The 23,521-nt window shown below is 43.0% G+C and overlaps 1 protein-coding gene and 1 long non-coding RNA gene across 2 annotated transcripts in view; both read right to left on the bottom strand.

The window, feature by feature from the left end:
* The window catches only part of LOC148046313 (immunoglobulin superfamily member 1-like), a 50,269-nt gene that overhangs the window by 24,533 nt on the left and 2,215 nt on the right, over positions 1 to 23,521 (bottom strand). The window contains exons 3-5 of the mRNA XM_087714669.1: positions 18,046 to 18,330; positions 15,427 to 15,729; positions 12,782 to 13,072 (exon numbers count right to left, since the gene is read on the bottom strand). Of these exons, the coding sequence (XP_087570795.1) occupies positions 12,782 to 13,072; positions 15,427 to 15,729; positions 18,046 to 18,330 (879 nt within the window). The remainder of the gene's footprint in view (positions 1 to 12,781; positions 13,073 to 15,426; positions 15,730 to 18,045; positions 18,331 to 23,521) is intronic.
* Positions 2,119 to 3,976, bottom strand: LOC148046314 (uncharacterized). The gene is made up of 2 exons (XR_015696273.1): positions 3,833 to 3,976; positions 2,119 to 2,628 (listed from the first exon to the last, which is right to left on the bottom strand). It is a non-coding gene; the product is annotated as an uncharacterized LOC148046314 (long non-coding RNA).

Raw genomic sequence — 23,521 nt, 5'->3', positions numbered from 1 at the left:
GTTGTGCTGGGACCAAGACTCTGATTCTTGCTTGTTAAGGAAGCCTGGATCAGAACACTCCACCTGCATGGCTTAACAGGCTGGGCTTCACACTTCCTCTAGTAGAAGTGATGAACCTATGCATATATTACACTGTCCCTTTTCTTTTGACTCTACGCCTGCTCCTTTTCACACCTACAGTATATGCATAATGCATGTGAAGTTGGCTGTATTTTTTTCACTTTCTCATTCTGGTTTTTTAAAATACTTCCCTTATTAAAGCATCTCATTCTCTGTTTTCCTCAAATGGTTCAGGATAAATGGTCCTGAACAAATAGCTTTAAATATGCTTCCCCCTTGGATTTCTGGGGTCAAATTCCAATAAAAAGTATTTTCTCAGCCAGATGACACTCCATTCACTTTCTCCTCTCCAGCACAGTCTTGGGTATTCAGGCTGTCCCCGGCTTCATGGCAGCCATTTTGACTGCCGCTGCTCCTCGTCTTCAGATGAACGGGCTTTTCCAGTCAGGGCGGGAGGAGGAGGAGGAGGAGGCGGTTGAACCCTCTGCATATCGGCTGTGGACTATTCCAAGAGCTCAGTGGCTCACGTCCTGCTGCCGGATGACCTTCGGTCGTGCCAGCAGATGGCGTCTTAGGCAAGGGTCCTTTACACCGCAGATTTGATTTGATTTGATTTGATTTGAATTATTGCATTTCTATGCCGCCCTATTCCCAGAGGGACTCAGGGCGGCTCACAAACCAAGTAAAGGGGGGTGGGGGAATACAAACAGGAAGAAAAACAATGGACAAACAATTACAACAATGTAAAAACATTCAACAACCACACAATTCGAGCAGGGGCGGGGAACTCATCAGCCCCAGGCCTGTTGGAACAACCAGGTTTTAAGGGCTTTGCGGAAAGCCTGAAGGGTAGTGAGGGTCCGAATCTCCATGGTGAGCTCATTCCAGAGGGCCAGAGCAGCCACAGAAAAGGCCCTCCTCCGGGTGGTAGCCAATCGGCATTGGCCAGAAGATGGAAATCGGAGGAGGCCTAATCTGTGGGATCTAATAGGTCTGTTGGAGGTAATTGGCAGCAGGCAGTCTCTCAAGTACCCAGGTCCAATACCAAGATGAACTGCTCCACTAAGTTATCCAGGTCCACAAATTCACACTGGATTGCCGCCATGCGCACAGACTGTAGGAATTGGCTGACAGTCTCTGCTGGTTTTTGTACACATTGGCGAAATGCGTAGCGGCGGGTGATCCGAGAGGGAGTGGAAGCATAGTGGTTCCTCAGTTTGGTCATTAATGTCTCCCAGCTTAATTGATAGACAGGCAGAGGAGAGGCTAGGTCTCTAGCGGAGGTGAACATCGCCGGACCACAGCAGCTGAGGAAAAAACTGGACTTCTCCTTAGGCGGAAGGTTGTGATTATTTGAGGTGATTAGGTAGCATTTGAAGTGCTCCAGGAACCCGGCCCATGACTCGCCAGAGATTCCAAATTGGGCGAATGGAGGTAGGGCTGCCATCTTGAGTCTTGTGACGCGAGGAAGCAAGGTGAAAAAAATAGACGGAAAAAAGTTTAGTAGATCTTCACTGCCTCGCGGTTGACAGTCTTCTTGCTCGTCCTACGTAGCCATTCAGTGGAATCGCCAGAATCCCACCCTCGTTGCCAGTTTTGAAGATCGGCGGAAGGACGAGGCAGGAGCCAGGACTGTAAAACAATCAACAGCTTTATTATAGGTTAGAACTATGTACAAGGTGATTCAGCACCTTCCCTACTTGACAGCTATTTATACAGAGCTGTCAAACAGGGAAAGCCAATAAATGCACCCCTAATGGCCCACGCTTACCCAAGCCGCACCTTAGCCAATCAGGGCGCAGCTTGGCTTGTTGCTAGCCGCTAGGTCGTACATCGAGGACTTTCTGAGTCCTAAACACCGCTGCTCCTCATCTTCAGAGGGAGGAGTCAGGGAGGAGATATGTGGCTCTCCTCGACCAGCCAGGTGGTCCCACCTTACTTCAGTAGCGCTTCAGGGTGACTATTGTCCGAAATGTGACCCTCCAACAGAGAGAGGGCGGAGCTGACGGCAGAGCTTGCAGATCAGGCTTCCGAGGGCACCGAAAGTACAGCCGGAAGTGGTGAAGAAATATTTGTATTTATTAGTTTGTCAAACATGTACAAGATAGAAGGCATAAATATAAACATGGATAGAAATGAATACAAATTGATGGGGACAGTGGGACAGGGACGTTAGGCAGGCTATCACGCTTATGCACGCCCCCTTTACGGACCTCTTAGGAATGGGGTAAGGTCCACAGTAGACAGTTGAAGGTTGAAGTTTACTTCACTGTCCGAAGTAACATAGTCAAGACCATTCTGATGACCTCATTTCTGGAGCCCCCCAGTATATTCCGGTGCTTAGATTTGGCGTCTATAATTACACATCAGTGGGGAAATAAAAGTAAGCCATTCTTGTATTCATCTCAGGAGTCGTCCCCTCAAGGCCTTTTTTGTATTTTTGACCACTGGTGCATATCAGTAAAGTTCGGAGCTTTGCCTAGGATTGGTTGCCTGTTGGGTTTCCTGTGGCTGGTGATTCAGAATAACAGAGGAGACTTTATCCAGATGTTCTCCTGCATCCGAGGTCTAGAAAGAAGAAGAAAGGCTTAAAAGTCATACTTTCCTTCTCTGTTGCAATACAAGCACCTGAGGTGATATAACGGTGGGTGGGAATGAGCTTGCAAGGGGAAGAGAAGCTTCCTAGGGAACAAGCAGATAAAAGGAGGGGGAGTCTGCAGCTGAACAATGGGCCGAGAAAGAAGCTTAGAAAGGATCCATGCTAACTTCTCAGATGGTAAAAAGAGAAAGTGGGTGCTTTGTACTTTGAGATTTGCAAGGTCGATGTAAGCCTCTCAAGTACTAAACTCCTTCTGAAAGCACAAATCTCCCGGCATCTCTGGGGCAGATCCTTTCTATGGATTCAGTGGTGGGATTCAAATATTTTACTACCGTTTCTGTGGGCGTGGCTTGGTGGGTGTGGCAGGGGAAGGATACTGCAAAATCCGCATTCCCTCCCGATCAGCTGGGACTCGGGAGGCAGAGAATAGATTGGGTGGGGGCAGTCAGAGATGGTCTATTTACTGGTTCTCCGAAATACTCAAAATTTCTGCTACCGATTCCCCAGAACTGGTCAGAACCTGCTGAATACCACCTCTGCTATGATTCTTTCACAAATTCATAGATTTCATAGCTTCTTTCTATGGGGAAAAATCTTTAACTTCTTTAAGGAATCCTATGTTCATCTCCTACTTTCTTTTTTCTTAATTCTCTTTCACTCTGCAATTAGGGAAAGTAAAGAGATATACAAGACTTTTCTCTTGGATTATAAAAAAGTCTTCCTGGGCCAATATTAAATGTTCTTTAATTTTGTCACCTATTCCTAGAAAACTTCAAGTTTCTCTTTAAACCACAGCGTCTAAAAATGTGCTTTGCTTATCTCTCTGTTTCTATTGCCCATTATCTTTTATGGAGAACCTTTTTTACGCTGCTCTATAAAAATGAAGGCAATGCAGTCATTACATGAGGCTTATAGACCATAGTTAGCATACTAAGTGTTTAGATTTTAGATTTAGATTTAGATTTTATTGAACATTTATAGGCCGCCCTTTTCCCTGAGGGGACTCAGGGCGGCTTACAATAATGGGGGAAGGGAGTGCAAGACGATACATAAAAGAAAAGAAAAACGTGAGTAAAAAAAATTAACCATAAAACACAACATTCACTCAACAGAATGAATACTATTTATCCACTTTTCTCTAATCATGTTTATTACAATATTATCTCCACTTACTTTTTCTTCTTTTGTACCATACCGCGACCAGTAGTGACAAGACAAGCAGGAAAAGGCTCACAGCCACACGTACCCATATGTATGTGTTAATAATACCTGTAAAGCCAAAATATTTGCATTTTATTTTTCATTTTTCATTTCAAACAGCCCTACTTTCTCTGAGTTTCAATATCGAATCCAAAAAACAATGGCTACTATAGATTAACATGACTCGTCTACAATGTTTATATGATACAGTAAATGATTTTTGTAAAATTATATCATACTTCTTATTAACTGTTCTGTATATTATAGCTCTGCCAACTAAGTCATCATGTCCTGGTTTGATTTTATAGGAGAATATAAATATGATATGTCCTCAACAATGGATAAATTAGCATGAGAAACATGATGCTATTTATATATAGCTGAAATAAGCTTTTGACACGAAAGTGTCATCAACATACCTAAGCCAGACCCAAACTCTGGCTTAGATATGTTGATGACACTTTTGTGATTTGGCCACACAGGAAAGAAAAACTGAACAACTTCCTCACACATCTCAACAGCCTACACCCCAAAATACAATTCATTATGGAAATAGAAGCAAACAACCAACTTCCCTTTCTGGATGTCCTAATCTCCAAAAAACCCAATGGCTCCCTAGGATGCACCATCTATTTCTGCCAACGGTGCGGAAAAAGAAAATATGCATCACTACAATAGAATCCCAGACCCTTTGTGTGTGGGTGTGTTTGTGTGTTTGTGTGTTTGTGTTTGTGTGTGAGAGGGGGGGGCGAATGCAAAGAAAGGAGTAGGGCTTCGATAGCATTGTTGCATCACCCTCTTTCCTGTTTTGACCACTCCCTGAAAGCAACCCTGATTTCAGTCCAGAGCAAGTGCTTGGAGTCCAGGCCCCAAGTGGAATTTTTCAACACTGGAATGCTCTGATTCAAAATTCACTCCAAATCACAGTCATAAGAATTCTTTGCAAAGATTAAAAGAAAGCTAATCTGAAGAGGACAATCCAAATTGGTAGGAGATGGATATGAAAAATCAACATTAAGAATATTGAAAATCCATGTAATACATTTAAGGAATAAAAATCAGGGTCAAATATACAGTAGATTAGATTAAGCAGAAATAGAATTCCATCCACCATTAAATCTGCAAAAAGATCCATAACCTCAGATGTCTTTATCTGTTTTCCATTTCCATCCTATTTTCTGTAAGATCTCCACACGCTGGAAAGTAACCACAAATAATTGCCTTGGGGCCAGCCAGGTTCTGTGTCTACAATTTTAGCAATGCAGTCAAACAAAGCAATATTTCTTAACACGTAGGCCCAAGAAACACAATTAGAAAAAAACGAGTGACTGAAAATTAGCAGTATCCTTCCCCTGCCACGCCCACAGACCCGGTGGTAAAAAAAAATTGAATTTCATCACTGCATTGTCCCCATGTGCTACTTGGGAAGTGAGCATCTTTTGATTAGAGGAACCATCATGGTGGCTATTTTGAGAAGAAGAAAGCTCTCAAGGCCGTCATCATGGTCCTTGCCCAAAGGATCCTTCTGCTTTTCCAGACATGCTCACTTAACCCCCAAAGCTGCTGCTCTCTTGGTGACTGAGCACCAGTCTCTACCCCTAGAAAGTCTTCCACCAGGGGTTTTTGAGTGGAGGGATTATACAATCATTAAAAACCCTCATATGTCTCATTGATTGGAGGCAAGAAATTGGAAATCGTGTTCGTTTTGGTCTATATCCTCAAAATCCAACCCAGATCTGAGCAATTTTATCTCTCTTTATCACAATCCTCAGAGCCTCCTTGAAGATGTTCATCAGGCCCCTCCCTTCCACAAAGGAGTGGTTCAAGATCTATGTTCTTGGTCCCAAGGATAATTAACCAAAGTTAAACCTAACTATGCTTAGTAGGTTGCAGCTGCTAAGTTTCTCATTGGTTCAACAGGTTTTCTCAATGGGGTCTGGAGAAAGACCCCTTTCTTATTTATGAAGGACAAAAATCAGACCTTTTCTTAGCCCCTGGGACTCTATGAGGGGATTCCCACCTGAACCACTGGACCCTCTGGGTATCGTCTTCATGGTGGGATTCATCATCTCAGTATCTAAAAAGAAGAAGGATTCAAGAAAGAAATTCATTTATTCCTCTATATTTTAACAATATTTCTTGTGAAATCTCTTAGCAAATACACATTTGCAACACATCTCCATTTATTGGCAAAGAAAAGGGACCCCCCACCCCATAAAACAATGAGGATGGAAGCCCAGCATCATTCTACACACAACATATGACCCCCACCCTCCAATGAACAACAACAGTGAATTAACGTAACCCGCCACCAGCTGTTTTCCAACAAGAGAGGCTCGTTCTGCTCTGGGCACACTGCCACACCATGGGAATCGACCTCAAGTTGTTGACACGATCAACTTCAGAGGACAAGCAGAGACCACCAGTAAAGGTCCTTGCAGGTCCTGTCTTGACCAAGTCCCTTTGCCTCTCTCTCTGCATAAAGGAATACTCACATTGCTAATAATCCCGCCTCTTCTGTGTTTCCAATTTCAGCAACTGCTGTCAAGGGATAACTTTAAAATATTATTATCCAAATTTTATGCTCATTTCCTGATCTTTGGCTAAACAATGTCAGCAGTTGCTGTCAATGGATGAGATTATCATCCAAATCTTATGCTTAACCTCAACAATCACTGCAAGCATCACCATTGGAGCAATATCCTTCAGTGTTTACAATTGTCAAAGGTGTGGAATGAGTTTGACCTGGACAAGACCAATAATAATTTCCGAGTTTATCCTCAAAAATGGAACAACTAAAGGCAAAATCAGAACTCTTTCTGTGTTTGGAAGCATATTTTTCTTTACCAAAAGTGGTTAGTTCTTTTTGGAAGAAATGATTTCCATCAGGAGAAATTAACCAGAGAATAGACAAGCAAGGTCAAGGTTGACTCAGCCTTCCATCCTTCCGAGGTGGGTAAAATGAGGACCCAGATTGTTGTTGGGGGCAATATGCTGACTCTGTAAACCGCTTAGAGAGGGCTGAAAGCCCTATGAAGCGGTATATAAGCCTAACTATTGCTAACTATTGCTATAATGGTGGGTGGGAATGAGCTTGCAAGGGGAAGAGAAGCTGCCTAGGGTACAAACAGATAAAAGGAGGGGGAGTCTGCAGCTGAACAATGGGCCGAGAAAGAAGCTTATAAAGGATCCATGCTAACTTTTCAGGTGGTTAAAAGACACAGTGTGTGCTTTGAACTGAGATTTGCATGGCTGATGCCAGCCTCCCAAGTACTAAGCTCCCTCTGAAAGCACAAATCTCCTGCCATCTCATTTTACCACCTGAGGAATTATGGCAGATAGCAATAGCACTTAGACTTAAATACAGCTTCACAGTACTTTACAGCCCTCTCTAAGTGGTTTACAGAGTCAAGATATTTCCCCCAACAATTTGGGTCCTTATTTTGCCCACTTCAGAAGGATGGAAATCTGAGTCAAACTTGACTTCTCCAGATCCTTTCTAAGATCCTTTCTTTTCCTGTTGTTCAACTTCAGGCTGCTTACACTTTTACTTGATCATCCCCCGGACAGGATCTCTTTTCCTTTTCTCATTACATTTCATAATTACATTTCCAAGGAGGACTGGGAAACGTATTCCCTTAAGACCGTGAAAAGCAAAAGATTATTCCCAAATTTCATCGCAGGAGAGACCTTTGAAATAAATACCTTGACCGAGGACTTCTGGGAAAGAAATGGCAAACTGAAGATGGGGTCAACCCCATCCAGAACCAAAGATGTTAAAGAATGTGGTAAGTTATTAAAATTGTTTATATATATGTATGTGTGTATGTATATGTGTGTGTATGTATGTATGTGTATGTATGTATGTGTGTGTGTGTGTGTGTGTGTGTGTGTGTGTGTGTGTGTGTATGTAGGTCTCTAGTTGTTCGGGTTTTCTCCCGCATAGAATTGGAGATGTCTTGGCGATGTTTCGACGAAGTCTCATTCGTCATCTTCAGGCTGCTTCAGACTACTTCAGGTTTGGTGTTTCCAGGAGTAGTCTGGAGTAGTCTGGAGTAGTCTTCAGGAAACACCAAACCTGAAGTAGTCTGAAGCAGCCTGAAGATGACGAATGAGACTTCGTCGAAACGTCGCCAAGACATCTCCAATTCTACGCGGGAGAAAACCCGAACAACTAGAGACCTACATACTAACACCCGCGAAAACCTCAGAAAACACACACACACACACACACACACACACACACACACACACACACACACACACACACACACACACACACACACACACACATATATATATATATATATATATATATATATATATATATATATGATTTTTTACAACCCCTGGTAAGCCCCAATTATGGGAGGAAGCTAACTGCTTCCATCATCTGTCTATCGGCTCGTCACAAGAGTCCATCATGACAGAAACCCAACATTTTTACTGTTGCCTTTGTTATATTTGTGTTTTTTTTATTTGTGCTAATAAATAAATAAAGGGAGACTAGTATAGATCTATTTCAAGCTATTTAGCTCTCATCAGCTAGCCATACCCTTACTGGGATTTGAACCTGGGCTATATTACACCCTAGGCCAACTTCTTATCCTGTTATCAGCGAAGCCAGGGTGAAAGGTATCTATTAGATTTTTTACAACCCCTGGTAAGCCCCAATTATGGGAGGAAGCTAACTGCTTCCATCATCTGTCTATCGGCTCGTCACAAGAGTCCATCACGACAGAAACCCAACATTTTTACTGTTGCCTTTGTTATATTTGTGTTTTTTTTATTTGTGCTGATAAATAAATAAAGGGAGACTAGTATAGATCTATTTCAAGCTATTTAGCTCTCATCAGCTAGCCATACCCTTACTGGGATTTGAACCTGGGCCATATTACATACTAGGCAGACATCTTAGCCATTAGGCCACAGGCTCTTATCCGTCATCAGCCAAGCCAGGGTGAAAGGTATCTATTAGATTTTTACAACCCCCGGTATGCCCAAATATGGGAGGAAGATCACTACTTCCATTCTCTGTCCTTCGACTCGTCACAAGAGACCTTATCCAAGGTGGCGCAGTGGTTAAAAGCAGCACTGCAGGCTACTGCTAGATCAGCAGGTCAGCGGTTCAAATCTCACCGGCTCAGGGTTGACTCAGCCTTCCATCCTTCCGAGGTGGGTAAAATGAGGACCCAGATTGTTGGGGGCAATATGCTGACTCTCTGTAAACCGCTTAGAGAGGCCTGAAAGGCCTATGAAGCGGTATATAAGTCTACTGCTATTGCTATTAGATTTTTTACAACCCCTGATAAGCCCCAATTATGGGAGGAAGCTAACTGCTTCCATCATCTGTCTATCAGCTCGTCACAAGAGTCCATCACGACAGAAACCCAACATTTTTACTGTTGCCTTTGTTATATTTGTGTTTTTTTTATTTGTGCTAATAAATAAATAAAGGGAGACTAGTATAGATCTATTTCAAGCTATTTAGCTCTCATCAGCTAGCCATACCCTTACTGGGATTTGAACCTGGGCTATATTACACCCTAGGCCAACTTCTTATCCTGTTATCAGCGAAGCCAGGGTGAAAGGTATCTATTAGATTTTTTACAACCCCTGGTAAGCCCCAATTATGGGAGGAAGCTAACTGCTTCCATCATCTGTCTATCGGCTCGTCACAAGAGTCCATCACGACAGAAACCCAACATTTTTACTGTTGCCTTTGTTATATTTGTGTTTTTTTTATTTGTGCTGATAAATAAATAAAGGGAGACTAGTATAGATCTATTTCAAGCTATTTAGCTCTCATCAGCTAGCCATACCCTTACTGGGATTTGAACCTGGGCCATATTACATACTAGGCAGACATCTTAGCCATTAGGCCACAGGCTCTTATCCGTCATCAGCCAAGCCAGGGTGAAAGGTATCTATTAGATTTTTACAACCCCCGGTATGCCCAAATATGGGAGGAAGATCACTACTTCCATTCTCTGTCCTTCGACTCGTCACAAGAGACCTTATCCAAGGTGGCGCAGTGGTTAAAAGCAGCACTGCAGGCTACTGCTAGATCAGCAGGTCAGCGGTTCAAATCTCACCGGCTCAGGGTTGACTCAGCCTTCCATCCTTCCGAGGTGGGTAAAATGAGGACCCAGATTGTTGGGGGCAATATGCTGACTCTCTGTAAACCGCTTAGAGAGGCCTGAAAGGCCTATGAAGCGGTATATAAGTCTACTGCTATTGCTATTAGATTTTTTACAACCCCTGATAAGCCCCAATTATGGGAGGAAGCTAACTGCTTCCATCATCTGTCTATCAGCTCGTCACAAGAGTCCATCACGACAGAAACCCAACATTTTTACTGTTGCCTTTGTTATATTTGTGTTTTTTTTAATTTGTGCTGATAAATAAATAAAGGGAGACTAGTATAGATCTATTTCAAGCTATTTAGCTCTCATCAGCTAGCCATACCCTTACTGGGATTTGAACCTGGGCCATATTACATACTAGGCAGACATCTTAGCCATTAGGCCACAGGCTCTTATCCGTCATCAGCCAAGCCAGGGTGAAAGGTATCTATTAGATTTTTACAACCCCCGGTATGCCCAAATATGGGAGGAAGATCACTACTTCCATTCTCTGTCCTTCGACTCGTCACAAGAGACCATCCAGGCAGAAACCCAATATTTTTACTGTTGCCTTTTTGTTACATTTTGTTGTATTTGTGCTGATAAATAAATAAAGGGAGACTAGTATAATAGTATAACTAGTACTTGGCTTCCTGCCAATTACCTCCCTTCAACCTATTAGATCGCACAGATTAGGCCTCCTCCGAGTTCCATCTGCCAGTCAGTGCCGACTGGCGACTACGCGTAGGAGAGCCTTTTCAGTAGTAGCTCCTACCCTTTGGAACGATCTCTCCGTGGAGATTCGCACCTTCACCACCTTCCAGACCTTCCGCACAGCCCTTAAGATCTGGCTATCCCGTCAGGCCTGGGGATAAAGATTTTAATCCGCCCCACCCGAATGTTGAATGAAAGTTGTGTTTTATTGTTTATTTTTTATCCACGTACTGTCTTATGTTTTGTCTTGCACACCCCCTCCCATGAATTGTAAGCCGCCCTGAGTCCCCAACATACTTTGTTGGTTGTGGAACATTTGCAAGGAGGGGGATGCACTGGCTCAGAGGTTTAATGACGCTGGAACTCCTGGCCAGAAATGGTTTGGCCTTCAGCAGTTTGAGCCCGGCTCCATGACATGGAGTGAGCTCCTGTCGCTCGATCCCTGACTCCCGTCCACCCAGCAGTTCAAAAGCATGCAATATTGTGAATAGAAAAATGGATACCACTTTGATGGTGCTGGTAGTGGTGGGGGTGCCTTTGTATATGTGTAGAACAGAAACCGCTGCTGGATCTGGCCGGATGTGAGGCATTGCAACACAGGGTGAGACCAAGGGAGGAGCCCAGAACAGCCAGCAACTTGAGTACCGCTAGTTAACTGGTGTAAAACTAGTTTTCCCCCCGCAGTGCGCCAAGGATAGGTACACAAGCATCAAACAGAATGTGCTAGCAATTTAGGCTGCTAGGACTGCCTTGTGTCTAGCATGTGTAGATTTCTCTGACATTGTGTGCCACAGGCTAAATAAATAAATCTGCAAAGAATCCAAGCTCAGGATTCTATTTATGTCTCTTTCTCCAGGCTGTGGCCTGACGGCAGCCTGCAAAACTGGCAGCAGTGGGCCAGTGAGGAGGTTGGGGAGGAACAGGGGCCAGTCCTGAGGGCTGGGGAAAGCTCAGATGAGGGCTCGGCCTCAGAGGCAAAGAGGGAGCTAGACTGCAGCGAGGCAGAGGAACAGCTGGAGCCTGTTCCCAGTGTGCGCATGCGCAGAGCTGCCAGAAGACAAGAACAATTAAGAAAGCATGCTCAACTTAAGAGTAAAGTTACACCTTGGAGATGATTGGCCCCTCCCATAGGAAACAAAAGAGGAGCGAATGGGGAGGGGGCTTTTGCAGGAAACAATAAGTTTCAATGAGTCATGTCAAGAGAGAAAAGTTCTGTTTGTAACTATAAGAGACTCTGTGCCAAGTTTTGTCTTCCCCTGCATTTGGAACTAGTTCAGTGGTGGGATACGACCGGTGCACCCCAGTATGGGCGTACCGGTACCTGCTGGCAGCACCAGGCACCGTTCCAGTATGGTGCTCCAGAGGGCCCACCCATCCGCCCGCTTTCCTTACCACATTTGAGCCTACCTGGGCATTTGCACATGCGCACGGGGTTTATGGTGCCTGTGTGATGCTCCGCCAAGCAGCTGGAGCATCACGGGCGGTGGGTATGCATGTGTGTGCTGTGCACGTGCACATGGTGGATGCCCGGCTCCGTTGCAGCGTACCGGTTGCAACAAGAGCCAGAACCCACCACTGAACTAGTTATTTGGCAACTTGCCAAACAAGATAAGGTTCGTGTTTGATAAACAACCCTCTGAAAGACTGGAGCCTTGTGGACTCTGAATGAAAGGAATTCACAGTTGTATAAATAAAAAGGGTTTTGCCAGGACCAAGACTCCGCTTCTTGCTTGTTAAGGAAGCCTGGATCAGAACACTCCACCTGGAGGGCTTAACAGGCTGGGCTTCACACTTCCTCTAGTAGAAGTGATGAACCTACGCATATATTACACTGTCCCTTTTCTTTTGACTCTACGCCTGCTCCTTTTCACACCTACAGTATATGCATAATGCATATGAAGTTGGCTGTATTTTTTTCACTTTCTCATTCTGATTTTTAAAAAATACTTCCCTTATTAAAGCATCTCATTCTCAGGTTTACTCAAATGGTTCAGGATAAATGGTCCCCAATTTTACTCATGGTTCTTATTCAGGATATGGGGTTTGGAAGATAGCGGGGATTGGGGAAGAACTAATTCCTTACCTCTTACTTGAAGCTGCAGAGGCTCACTTAACTTTGAATACATAAAGGGTTTATTTTCAAGCTGATAGCAACAACTGTAGTTTCCTACGTGTTCCATCCTGACTCCCAAAATGGAAAACTCAGCCAAGGAACTGTCTGGTTTTGCCGTTTGGGAAGCTATGAAGTCTGTTGACTTATATAAGGAATACTTCAGGCCTCCTTTTGGCCCCTGGCAGTAGATCCGGGCGATTGTTTCAAGCATTTGCTGTCCCTTTGGTTCCATATAGATGGCAGGCCCTGTAATTCTGGGGTCTGAAGGCAAGAAAGAATTAGATAAAGAGCAAAGGCATTAGAAGCAACAAATGACAAGCCTTAAAAGTGGCCAGAACCTACAATTTCCCCCACTTTTAGATTTATGCAAAATCACTAGTAAGACTGATATACAGTCTATATGGGGTGAGGAATTTGCTGGATAGGAAAATAAACACAGAGAAATAACTAAATGAATAGCTTTCCTAAACTTGAACAAGGCTACACATTCATTGTTAACTTGAAAATAATTTTGTGTTTCCACTGAGCGTTCCATAACAAACTTATCAACTCCATCTAAACGTAATTTCTTAATCCTTTTAGAACATAGAATAATAGAATTGTAAGTTACCTCAGAGGCAGGGGTGAAAGGCTACCGGTTCGCCTGAACCGTTAGCATTTTTTTGCTACCAGTTCGGGCGAACCGATAGTTCTGACGATCAGTTGTGCAACAATCAGCTATGCCACATGATTTCTATTCATTAGAAATCAGAAATCCTGCTTTCTAGCGAATCTAAATCGTGCGGCATAGCTGTCCCCCCCCCCCACTGTTCTACTTACCTTTGCAGACTCAGAAAAGGCTTCTTAATCCTCCTTGTTCAGCACTGCGCTCTGTGAAATGAACCGGTAGCAGATTTCAGAGCATTTCACCCCTGCTCTGAGGTCTTCTAGTCCAACCTCCTGCTTGAGCAGGATACCGTATACCATTCCGGATAAATGATCATCCAGTTTCTTTTTGGAAGCCTCCAATGATGGAGCACCCACATATTCAGAAGGCAAGCTGTTCCATTGTTTGATTCTCACTGTTAGGAGGTTTTTCTTCTCCTCAACCCACTCATTCTTCCTAAGGTTTGTTTAGTCATATGTTCATTGTCTTTATATGATCAAACCACATATGTCTTCCATAATCTCATTTGTGCAATCCACATTTTTTCAGCACTCACTCACTCACTCACTCACTCACTCACTCACTCACTCACTCACTCATTCATTGAAATTGTATGGCCACCCATTGCACCTAAGTGATTCTGGGCAGCTCACAACAATTAAAAACAGCAACCTAACATGTTAAAAACCAATATTTGATTATGTGCCATCAAATCATTTTCAGTTCCTAGTGACCACATATTTCCTGCCACATACATCTACCTTGGTCTCTCATCCATGATATTCTAGATTCATATTCCTTAATGCATCATGCAATGTTAATATATAATATTAATATTTATATATAATAAAAGCACTTTTCCTATGCTTTATGCAATCGGTGTAGTGTGCATTCTTTTAATAGATCTTAGGAAATAGTGACATAGCAGATTTTGTATATATAACAATAGCACTTAGAGTTATATACTGCTTCACAATGCTTTTACATTCCTTTCTAAGCAGTTTACAGAGTCAGCCTCTTGTCCCCAATGATCTGGGTCCTCATTTTACACACCTTGGAAGGATGGAAGGCTGAGTCCACCTTGAGCCTGGTGAGATTTGATCTGCCAAATTGCAGGCAGCCGGCAGTCAGCAGAAGTAGGCTGCAACATTGCACTCTAACCACTGCACCATTGCAGCTCACACATATGTATGTCAGAGGTGGGTTGCTACCGGTTTGCACCAGTTCAGGCGAATCAGTAGTGAAAATTGTGACTGGGTTGCCGAACCAATAGGGACGGCAGGCTCTCCATGTCCCCGAACCGATTCCCCAGTTGCCGCGGCATCTTTTTTGGCATTTTTAATCTTATTTACAGGCAACTGGACATGTGCGGAGCAAATTGCGCGGGCACCGAACTGGCAGTAATGCCAGCAGCAACTCACCCCTGATGTATGCATGCATGCATGTAAGTATGTATCTGGAGCAAGTTTGTGTAGTAGTTAAAGGATCAGGCTAGAAACTGAGAGACTTCACATTCCAGTCCCTCCTTCCTAGGCATGGAACTTACAGGGGATCTTCAGCCAGGAGACTGTGAGCTCTAGTCCCTCCTTAAGCAAACCAAGAGAGGATCTTGAGCCAATCACTCACTCTCAGCCTCAAGAAGGAAATGGCAAATCCCTTGTAAAAATCTTGTCAAGAAAACTGCAGGAACTGCTAGTCCAACCAATCATCAGGAGTCACAAATTAACTCAAGGGCCTTCATTCTACAGCATGAGCTATTACCATACAACACAGGGAAGATCACAATATGATTATTACATTTGTATATTCTTTGATGTTCAAGAGAATAATAGCAACTTAACTGATGCATGAAGAGATGGAAAAAGAAAATTCAAGTGCTAATATTATTTGTATTCTAAGTACAGAAAATACAAAAACTCTGAACTCTCTTTTGTGAAGTAACTATGAAGAATAGGAATCCATATCTTACCCGTTATATTGATATATATTTCACTACTGATCTTCGAGTATGTATTGTGTATGTACCGCTGGTTGGTGAGTTGATAGTCACAAAAGTAGATCCCTCCATCTGGTTCTTGGGCACTGAGAGTAAGGAATTCAGCCATTTCGTTATTTGAAACTTGGGCTGCTGGTGCATGAAAAGCCCCCTTTTTATAGAGGTTAAATACTATAGTTTGGTACAATTCCTGTTTGCACTGGATGACGACTTCTCTTCCTAGGACAACCAGGCCTTTGGGAATCACTGAAATTGAGGGGCTGGGATAATATTGTCCTGAGAAAGAGGGGAAAAAGATGTAATTTTAATACTGCAATATTTGCAACAGCCGGAGTCATTAAAGTGGCAAGATACTGTATTTGCATTTCAGGAGGAAACAAACAACTACGGTTAGGTCCAAACCCAGCTGGGAAGGGAGGCAAAGACTCAAGATAGGATCTCAGCTGATCTAAACCTGTCCCCTTTTTACCTGTGTGGCTCCTGAGATGAATGTAGAAATATTGTCACAGCCACCAAGTTGCTTTAATGATCCCATCCTGGAGACTTTGATCAGGCAAGTGTTAAATTAGCACCTTCTCAATTTTTTAAAACCCTTTTTGCTCTCAGTGACAGAATGGATAGTGATCAAGGAATGAAACTTGATCAGTGATCACTTGCCCACTGATTCCCTCCTTTTTCAGCAGAAGAAGAGGCAAAAAGAGGATCATGTCTATTTCTCTATATCAGGGGTGTCAACTCCATTTCATTGAGGGCTGCATTAGGGTTGTGTGACATTGGGGGCAGGGATGGGCGTGGCCAGCTTGATGTCACTCATGTCAGGAGTGCCTGTGGGGCCAAGCAGTCTGCCAGTGAAAATGAGTCCCTGAGCTCCGTTTTCAGCTGCAATGGCCTCCTGCAACCCTCTGCCAGTGAAAATGGAGCTCAGGAGAGTCGCAGGCAGCCCTCGTTAGCTCCATTTTGGGCTGTGATGGCCTCCTCTGTCAATGAAAACGGAGCTTGGGAGGGCTGCACATGGTCCTCCCAAGCTCTGTTTTAGGTGGCAGAGGCACCACAGACTGGTCCTTTGCTGTTTCCAGGGTGGCCCCATGGGCCGGATCTAAGCACTCATGGGCTGGATCCAGCCCACGAGCCTTGAGTTTAACACCCTGCTCTATATAGTTCTTGGTGACGTGATACTTATCTCATCTTAGATAATGCTGCCCCTTGTAACTAGCTATGGCAAAATCATTCCTCAACAATGGCCAATATCTATTTGTCTCCAGGATATTGACTTCAGCTCATCCCCAGTTGGTGAGAGCTACAAGTCACCTATTGCAATAGTAAAGTGATGGTTTCCCCCTGATTCTGATCTCAGCTATGGAAAGGTGGTGAAGAAGTAAAGTCGGTTTGGCTTTGCTTATCTTTATTTTATTTCTTAACAAATTTATGCAGCCACCCAACTTACACATGGGTAACTTAGATGGCTTACAAAAATTAATCTTTGCCTTCAAATGATAGGGAACAAGAGCAGTAGGGTAGATTAGACATCGGCAACAGGATAGCAAATTCATGCCAGTACAATTTCCTGCTGGCTTAAAGACAGATGGAGAGATCTAAACTATTACACATTCCCTTAAACTTGCAGGGATGAAAAAATCCATGCAAATTTATGTTTTTCTTCCCTCACTTTGTGGGGATGAGGGCAGGGGAAGGACAGATATAGCAGCAGCCACATTTAAGAAAGCTTCTTAATTAATCTGTGGATACTACAGGCTAAGCTGGGTGTCAGAAAGCAGTGGCGTTTGCACTGATAATGTTACCTAGTTTGGTAATGAAGCGTCTGCAAGAAAATAACCAAGCTCACAGAGCACCAGTTTAACCTTGAGCTACAAATATTCTCATCTATTGATAATTCTGTCATGCCTTTCATACATTGTCCTGCCTTGATCCTGAAATTTAGAAGGTATTATTTCTACTCTCCCATGGAGATATTGGGGTGGTTGGAAAAATGAGGAATAAACACTTGACCTGCTGAGCTTGGCTGAACAAGAGGCTCCACTCTGGAATGATCTCTCGAGAGCTTGGCAGGAAACAGCCTTGGGGAGAAAATGGCAATTTCCATTCCTTCTGCATTTGGGGGGAATGCAGACTTTGGTTTCCATTTATAGGTGGAGGAAATACAGGTGGTCCTTGACTTCTGATCACAATTGAACCCAAATTTCTGTTGCTAAGTGAGACATTTGATAGGTGAGTTTTGCCCCATTTTAAGACCTTTCCTTCCACAGTTGTTAAGTAAACCACTGCAGTTGTTAAGTTAGTACTGTGGTTGTCAATCGAACCTGGTTCCCCATTGACTTTGCTTGTCAGAAGATCACAAAAGGGGATCACATGACCCCGGGAATACTGTGATTGTCACAAATATGAGTAACTTGCCAAGCCTCTGAATTTTGACCATGAGGATAAAACAGTGGTCATAAGTGTGAAAAGCGGTCATAAGTCACTTTTTCAATTCTGTTGTAACGTCAGATGGTCACTAAACAAACTGTTATAAATTGAGGTCTACTTGTAGTTAGGTTAGTCTCATGGATGAAAGCAGCACGGAAAAGGACTTACTTCGCACAAAGATAAAAACTGGCTTGCTGTGGGATGACCAAGTTGGAGATATACGATACATACAGTCGTATCTTCCCTGATGTGATTCTTGGACATTGGAAATATGAAATTCAATCTCATTGTCCTCGGTATCAGCTTCATCTATCGTATGATTTTCTTTCCTTAGGTAGAAAGTGGATTTCACTTTTGGGTACCAACCCTTCTTACAACTGATGCTTAGATTCTCTCCCAGAGCAATCACGTTACTGGGATTCACTGAGATGGAAGGTGCAGAATAATATTGCCCTGGATAAGAGGAGAAGATGAAAGAGTTGTAATATGGATAACCTGAAAGCAGTTGTTTGTGTAAGAGATTGGTAGGTTGTATTTTTAGCCAACAAACAATATTTAATGTGATATATGAGAGCTATATATGAAATTGTGCTAAACCTAAAACAGCAGCAACATTTTCCTTGCTCAATGACTCACACTCATATGAATGGACAGGGAGTGTGTGTGTGTGTGTGTGTGTGTGTGTGTGTGTGTGCACGTGCGCGCGCAAGAGAGATGGAGAGAGAGAGAGAGAGAGAGAGAGAGAGAGAGAGAGAGAGAGAGAGAGAGAGAGAGAGAGAGAGAGAGAGAGAGAGAGAGAGAGAGAGAGAGAGAGAGAGAGAGAGAGAGAGAGAGAGAGAGAGAATGGCTGCACTAATGGAAGATACTGTAGTTGTCTGAAAAGAAAAATAATTTGGGCCCCTCTGGTTCCAGGAGTTGATCCCAATGGATTGAGGGATTCCCCCTCACCCCATCCTTTGGAAGGGATACCATCTCCCACCTTGGTTTCGGAAACAAGGGCAGAGTTATTTCACGTGAGATTTAAAAAAAAAAATTGATGAGAGGGGAAATATTCAAGAAGGCAAGAGACGAACCATTACAATACAAGGGAAAATAATAGGTGGTCTTGAAGCAGGTTCCTAGGAGAGTGAGAGACCTACAGAAACAATATCAATTATTGACTGTGATGCTGATTAAATGTAAAGTAAACTACAGATGGCTGATACCTGAGAGAATACAATTGGAATGACAAAAGATACAGACTGGATTCACTAGACTAAGCAATGGAATTTTATGATCACCATTTTAGCACAAATGAGGGGCAGGAAATGAGGGGGAAAATAGAATATAAAAGTCAAGAAGAATTAACAACAGAAGAAAAACTTTAGGAGTATAAAAGACTTGAATCAGAGCTACAAAAACAACTGCAAAAAGTAAATGGAAATGTAAAAAATCAAATGGAAATAATTAAATATAAATTAAGTGTAATGGAGAAAGAAGAATCAGCACAATGAATTAAAAGATCAAAACAAAATTTCTTTGAAAATGCGAATGAACCAGGAAGATGGCTAGCATATAAGTTGAAAAAGGAGAAAGAGAAGAATCTGGTAACTAAACTACAAGATGAGAAGAGAACATTACAGTATCAAAATGAAAGTAAAAAGAAAATAATCCAGGAGTTCTATAGGGAGCTATATGACCAAGAAAAAGTTTCAGAGGAAAAAAATAATGCAATACTTGAAAAAAGCCCAATTGCCAAAAGTTCCTGAAATGGTGAAGACTAAATGAAAGAATAATGATGATGGAACAAGTAGAGGCGATTAAAAGAGAAAAGAATAACAAAACACCAGGACCAGATGGATTACCAGTAGAAGTTTACAAAAATCTAAAAGATACATTAAGCTTATCAATGTTAGAGGTGAATAATGAAGTATTGTTAGAAACTAAGATACCACATAGATGGATGGAAGTAAACATTACCTTAATTCCGAAAGAGGACTCAGATAAAGAATTACAGGCAAATATCCTTATTAAATGCAGATTATAAATTATTTGTTTCAATAATAGTTGAAAGTCTCAAGAGATTTTTGAACGAGTTTATACACTCAGATCAGTGACGTGCAGTGAGGTTTATGGCTGGTGAGGCAAGCGGGCAAAAGCGGCACTGCCGCCCCGGCGCTATGTCCGACATAGAGGTGGGACACCATGTCCGATATAGAGGCATCCTGCCTCTATGTCGGACATAGCGCCGGGGCGGTAGGGCGGCTTTTGCCTGCTTTCAAGAGGCAAAAGCTGCCCTGCCGCTAACTTTACTCCAGTCATGTAATGCGTTGATTGTGCTAAAACATTCAATTGCTGTTATTTTTACAATGGGTTAATGTTAACAGAAGTATCATCGGCTAAATAAGAAATGTGAGCTATATGTAGAATAATCTGTTCCAAAACACTTGAAGGAACTTCAACTGTTTGCTTAAACAAATTAACAAAAAATCATGTCTTCTTTGTGGGATATTGGAAAGATTCCTGACAGCAAGTTAATGGGTCTTAAAACTTCATGGTGACTTCCTGTTTTCCATATCAAGTAGTGAAATAATCTTTCATTTGCCTAGGGCTGAATAAGATGTATGAACATGAAGCAAAGGGGCTTCATTTTGCTATAAAGTATAAATCAAGGGACATTGGTTTGGCTCAATCAACTAATCTATGATTTGTTTTTGGCTTAACCTATTGTATGAACACAGCAATTGTGATCTATAAATCCATAGTTTAGAACTGATCATGATATGTAAACAAGATGTGTTACATTAGTATATTAGGCTAAGTAACCATATATTTTTTCCATTTTTTTAATTCAAGGGATAAAATACAAACTCACAGAAAATAACCAAGAACAGAACAAAACTAAACAGGACAAAATTGTTTGGGGGAGGGGGCATGATTTTGTTCTTTGATTTGGCAGATATGCCATCTTAGCAAAACGTTTCAAAAACCAATCCTTAAACCTAAATCAAAGTTTGCCGGTGGGCCTGAAGAAATATCATCTGTTACTGATATGGATTAGAACTAGTTAAGCCTTCCTTGAAAGGTAGGAAAACCAAGTTTCTTAAGCGTTTTGAAGCAAATATCATTTAAAGGTCTTACTTAACTCCAAGTGATCTTTTGTATATTGGGGAGGTAAGCAGGCTAAAAACAATTCAGCCTTTTATTTCCTATCAATTCTGGTGCAAGGCGATGGTTTAACCCCCCCCACCCACACACACACCAATAGCGCAGAGGCTGAGGAAAATGAGACTGGAGAATAGAGCTGCTCATTTTTCCACAACCTGGAGGGACAGAGGAAACGAGGTGAGGCGGCCTCAGGTGACAGTCTTTTGGAGGCGTCGCTTCTCGGGTCGAGCCCAGGTGCGTCTGTAACAAAGCCCGTGGTAATGTGGTTGCCACCGCAGCGCTGGCTGCCTGGTAACCGGGTCCTGCCCCTTTAAGCCGCTGGGGGGTGGAACGGAGGCGAAGAAATCCTTTCCACCCCAACCTCCGCTGGTTCCTCCGGCGCTCCAGCGGATTGCTGGGTCCTGGAGCCGTCAACCTTTTCTTTTCCTCATTTTGCGTGCTCACCCATCCAATGCGGGTGGCGGAGGGGAAGGAGTCTTTGGTGGCTGCAGCAGCAGCAGCAGCAGAAGTGGCGGCGGCTGGAGTGCAAATCTGGGCAGCCTGCTCTGGCTCTCCCTTCCCCGAGCATGTCCCGTTGCTGCTGGCACCAGTTTTGGTGAATCCGGCTGGGTGGCGAAACATTTATGGCAACCGGGCCGGCGTGCACTTTAAAGTGCCGGTATGCCTTCTGGGCTGGCCAACCCGCTGAATGGCCGACCCGGAAGGCATGCCGGCACTTTAGAGTGCCAGCCAGATTGGCCGAAATTCAGCAAAACATGTTTTCCTGAATGGCGGCCGAGCTGGCCGGCACTTTAAAGTGCTGGGATGCCTTCCAGGCGAGCCATTCAGCATGTCCCACTGAATAGCCAGCCCAGAAGGCATACCGGCACTTTAAAGTGCCGGCCAGCTCGGCCTCCATTCAGCAAAACAAGGCCTGGTTTGTGGCCGGGCAGCATGCTTGCACTTTAAAGTGCATGCTGCCCGCCACAAACCAGGACTTGTTTCGCTCTATGGTGCGCTGAGGCGGCATGGCTTTAAAAAATAAAAAATAAAATAAAAAATGAAAAAATAAAAAATGAAAAAAAAAAATGAAAAATGTGCCAGCCCGCGTGCCAGCATAGGCTGGTAAAAAAAAACGCACATACACATACACATAATAAAAACAAATTACAATTACTTACATTACAAATAAATTGAATTCCTCCCCCCTGTCCCTTCCCTCTGACCCACATACCTTCCAGCTGTGTCAAAAATGCAAATTTGATCTAGCCAGGGCCAGGCAGGCTAGGACAGTTGCTGCTAGAGCCACTATGTGGATGACTGCTTAAATGTTTTAAAATAGCCTCTAAACAAAGTGTCCTCTGTAGGAGGAGGCGGGAGAATCACGTGCCTCATTTGCATAAGGAATTTTTTGCTTTTTAACCCTTGGTTAACTCTTAAAAGACGAAAAATTCCTTATGCAAATGAGGCCCATAGTTCCCTAGCCTCCTCCTACAGGTAGAACTAAGCAGACTCAGAGTCACTGTGACTTGGAGTCTGGGAGCAACTACCTTGGCCTTTTTAATTATCTTAAAAATTGTTTCCTTTTCCTCAGGAGACTGGTGAGGCCCCGCCTCCCCTGCCTCTAATGACTGCACGTCACTGACTCGGATATAAACGGCTTTCTATCAAAAAGACAAATTAAAAATGTGAGAATTATCTTAGATACTTCGGAGTATTATAAACGCATTCCGAAAAACAATTGGTGTTGATGGTTCTAGATGCCCAGAGAGCATTTGATAATGTAAACTAGTAATTCATGATGCAACAATTAAAATGTTTGGACTTTGATGAAAAATTTATAAATACGATCAAGACAATGTATTTTATTTTTCAGATTATAAGACGCACCTTTTTCCCCCCAAAAGAGGGAGAAAATCTGGGTGCATCTTATACACTGAATACAGCATTTTGGCCTCCTGAAACCCTGCCCGTTCACAAAAATGGATGTGCAGAGGGTTTGGGAGGCTTGCAAAGTGCTCCGGGGGGGGGAGGGCAAAAACGAGTGAAAATTGCCTTTTTTCTCATTTCCACCCCCTCCCAGTCCCCAGGAGCACTCTACAAGCCTCCCAAAGGCTATGCATGCCCTGTTTCTTGCAAAAATTGGCTGTTTTTTGCTCATTTTTGCCCACCCAGCCCCTTGGAGCACTTTGCAGGCCTCTCAAACTCTCTGCATCCCCCGTTTTTCACAAAAAATGAGGCCTGCAGAGAGTTTGGGAGGCCTCCAAACTGAAAAAACTTTTTTAAAAAATTACCTCTTCAAAATCTTGGTGCATCTTATATTCTGAAAAATATGGTATGCAGCTCAAGGGGCAAAAGTGATTTTGAATGGTGACATGACAGGGAATTTTTATATAAAAAAGACACTAGACAAGGAAGTCCATTGTCACCACTATTACTTATATTGACATTGGAAGTGTTAATTAGAAACATTAGGCAGGATCCAGAAATAAAAGGGATGGAAATAAAAATATAAGTT

This window comes from Thamnophis sirtalis, unplaced genomic scaffold, assembly GCF_051295495.1.
Source record: "Thamnophis sirtalis isolate CommonGarterSnake01/CBP01778 unplaced genomic scaffold, rThaSir2_p1.2 scaffold_4, whole genome shotgun sequence".
Taxonomy (NCBI): Eukaryota; Metazoa; Chordata; class Lepidosauria; order Squamata; family Natricidae; genus Thamnophis; species Thamnophis sirtalis.
This window is presented reverse-complemented; position numbering and strand designations above follow the sequence as displayed.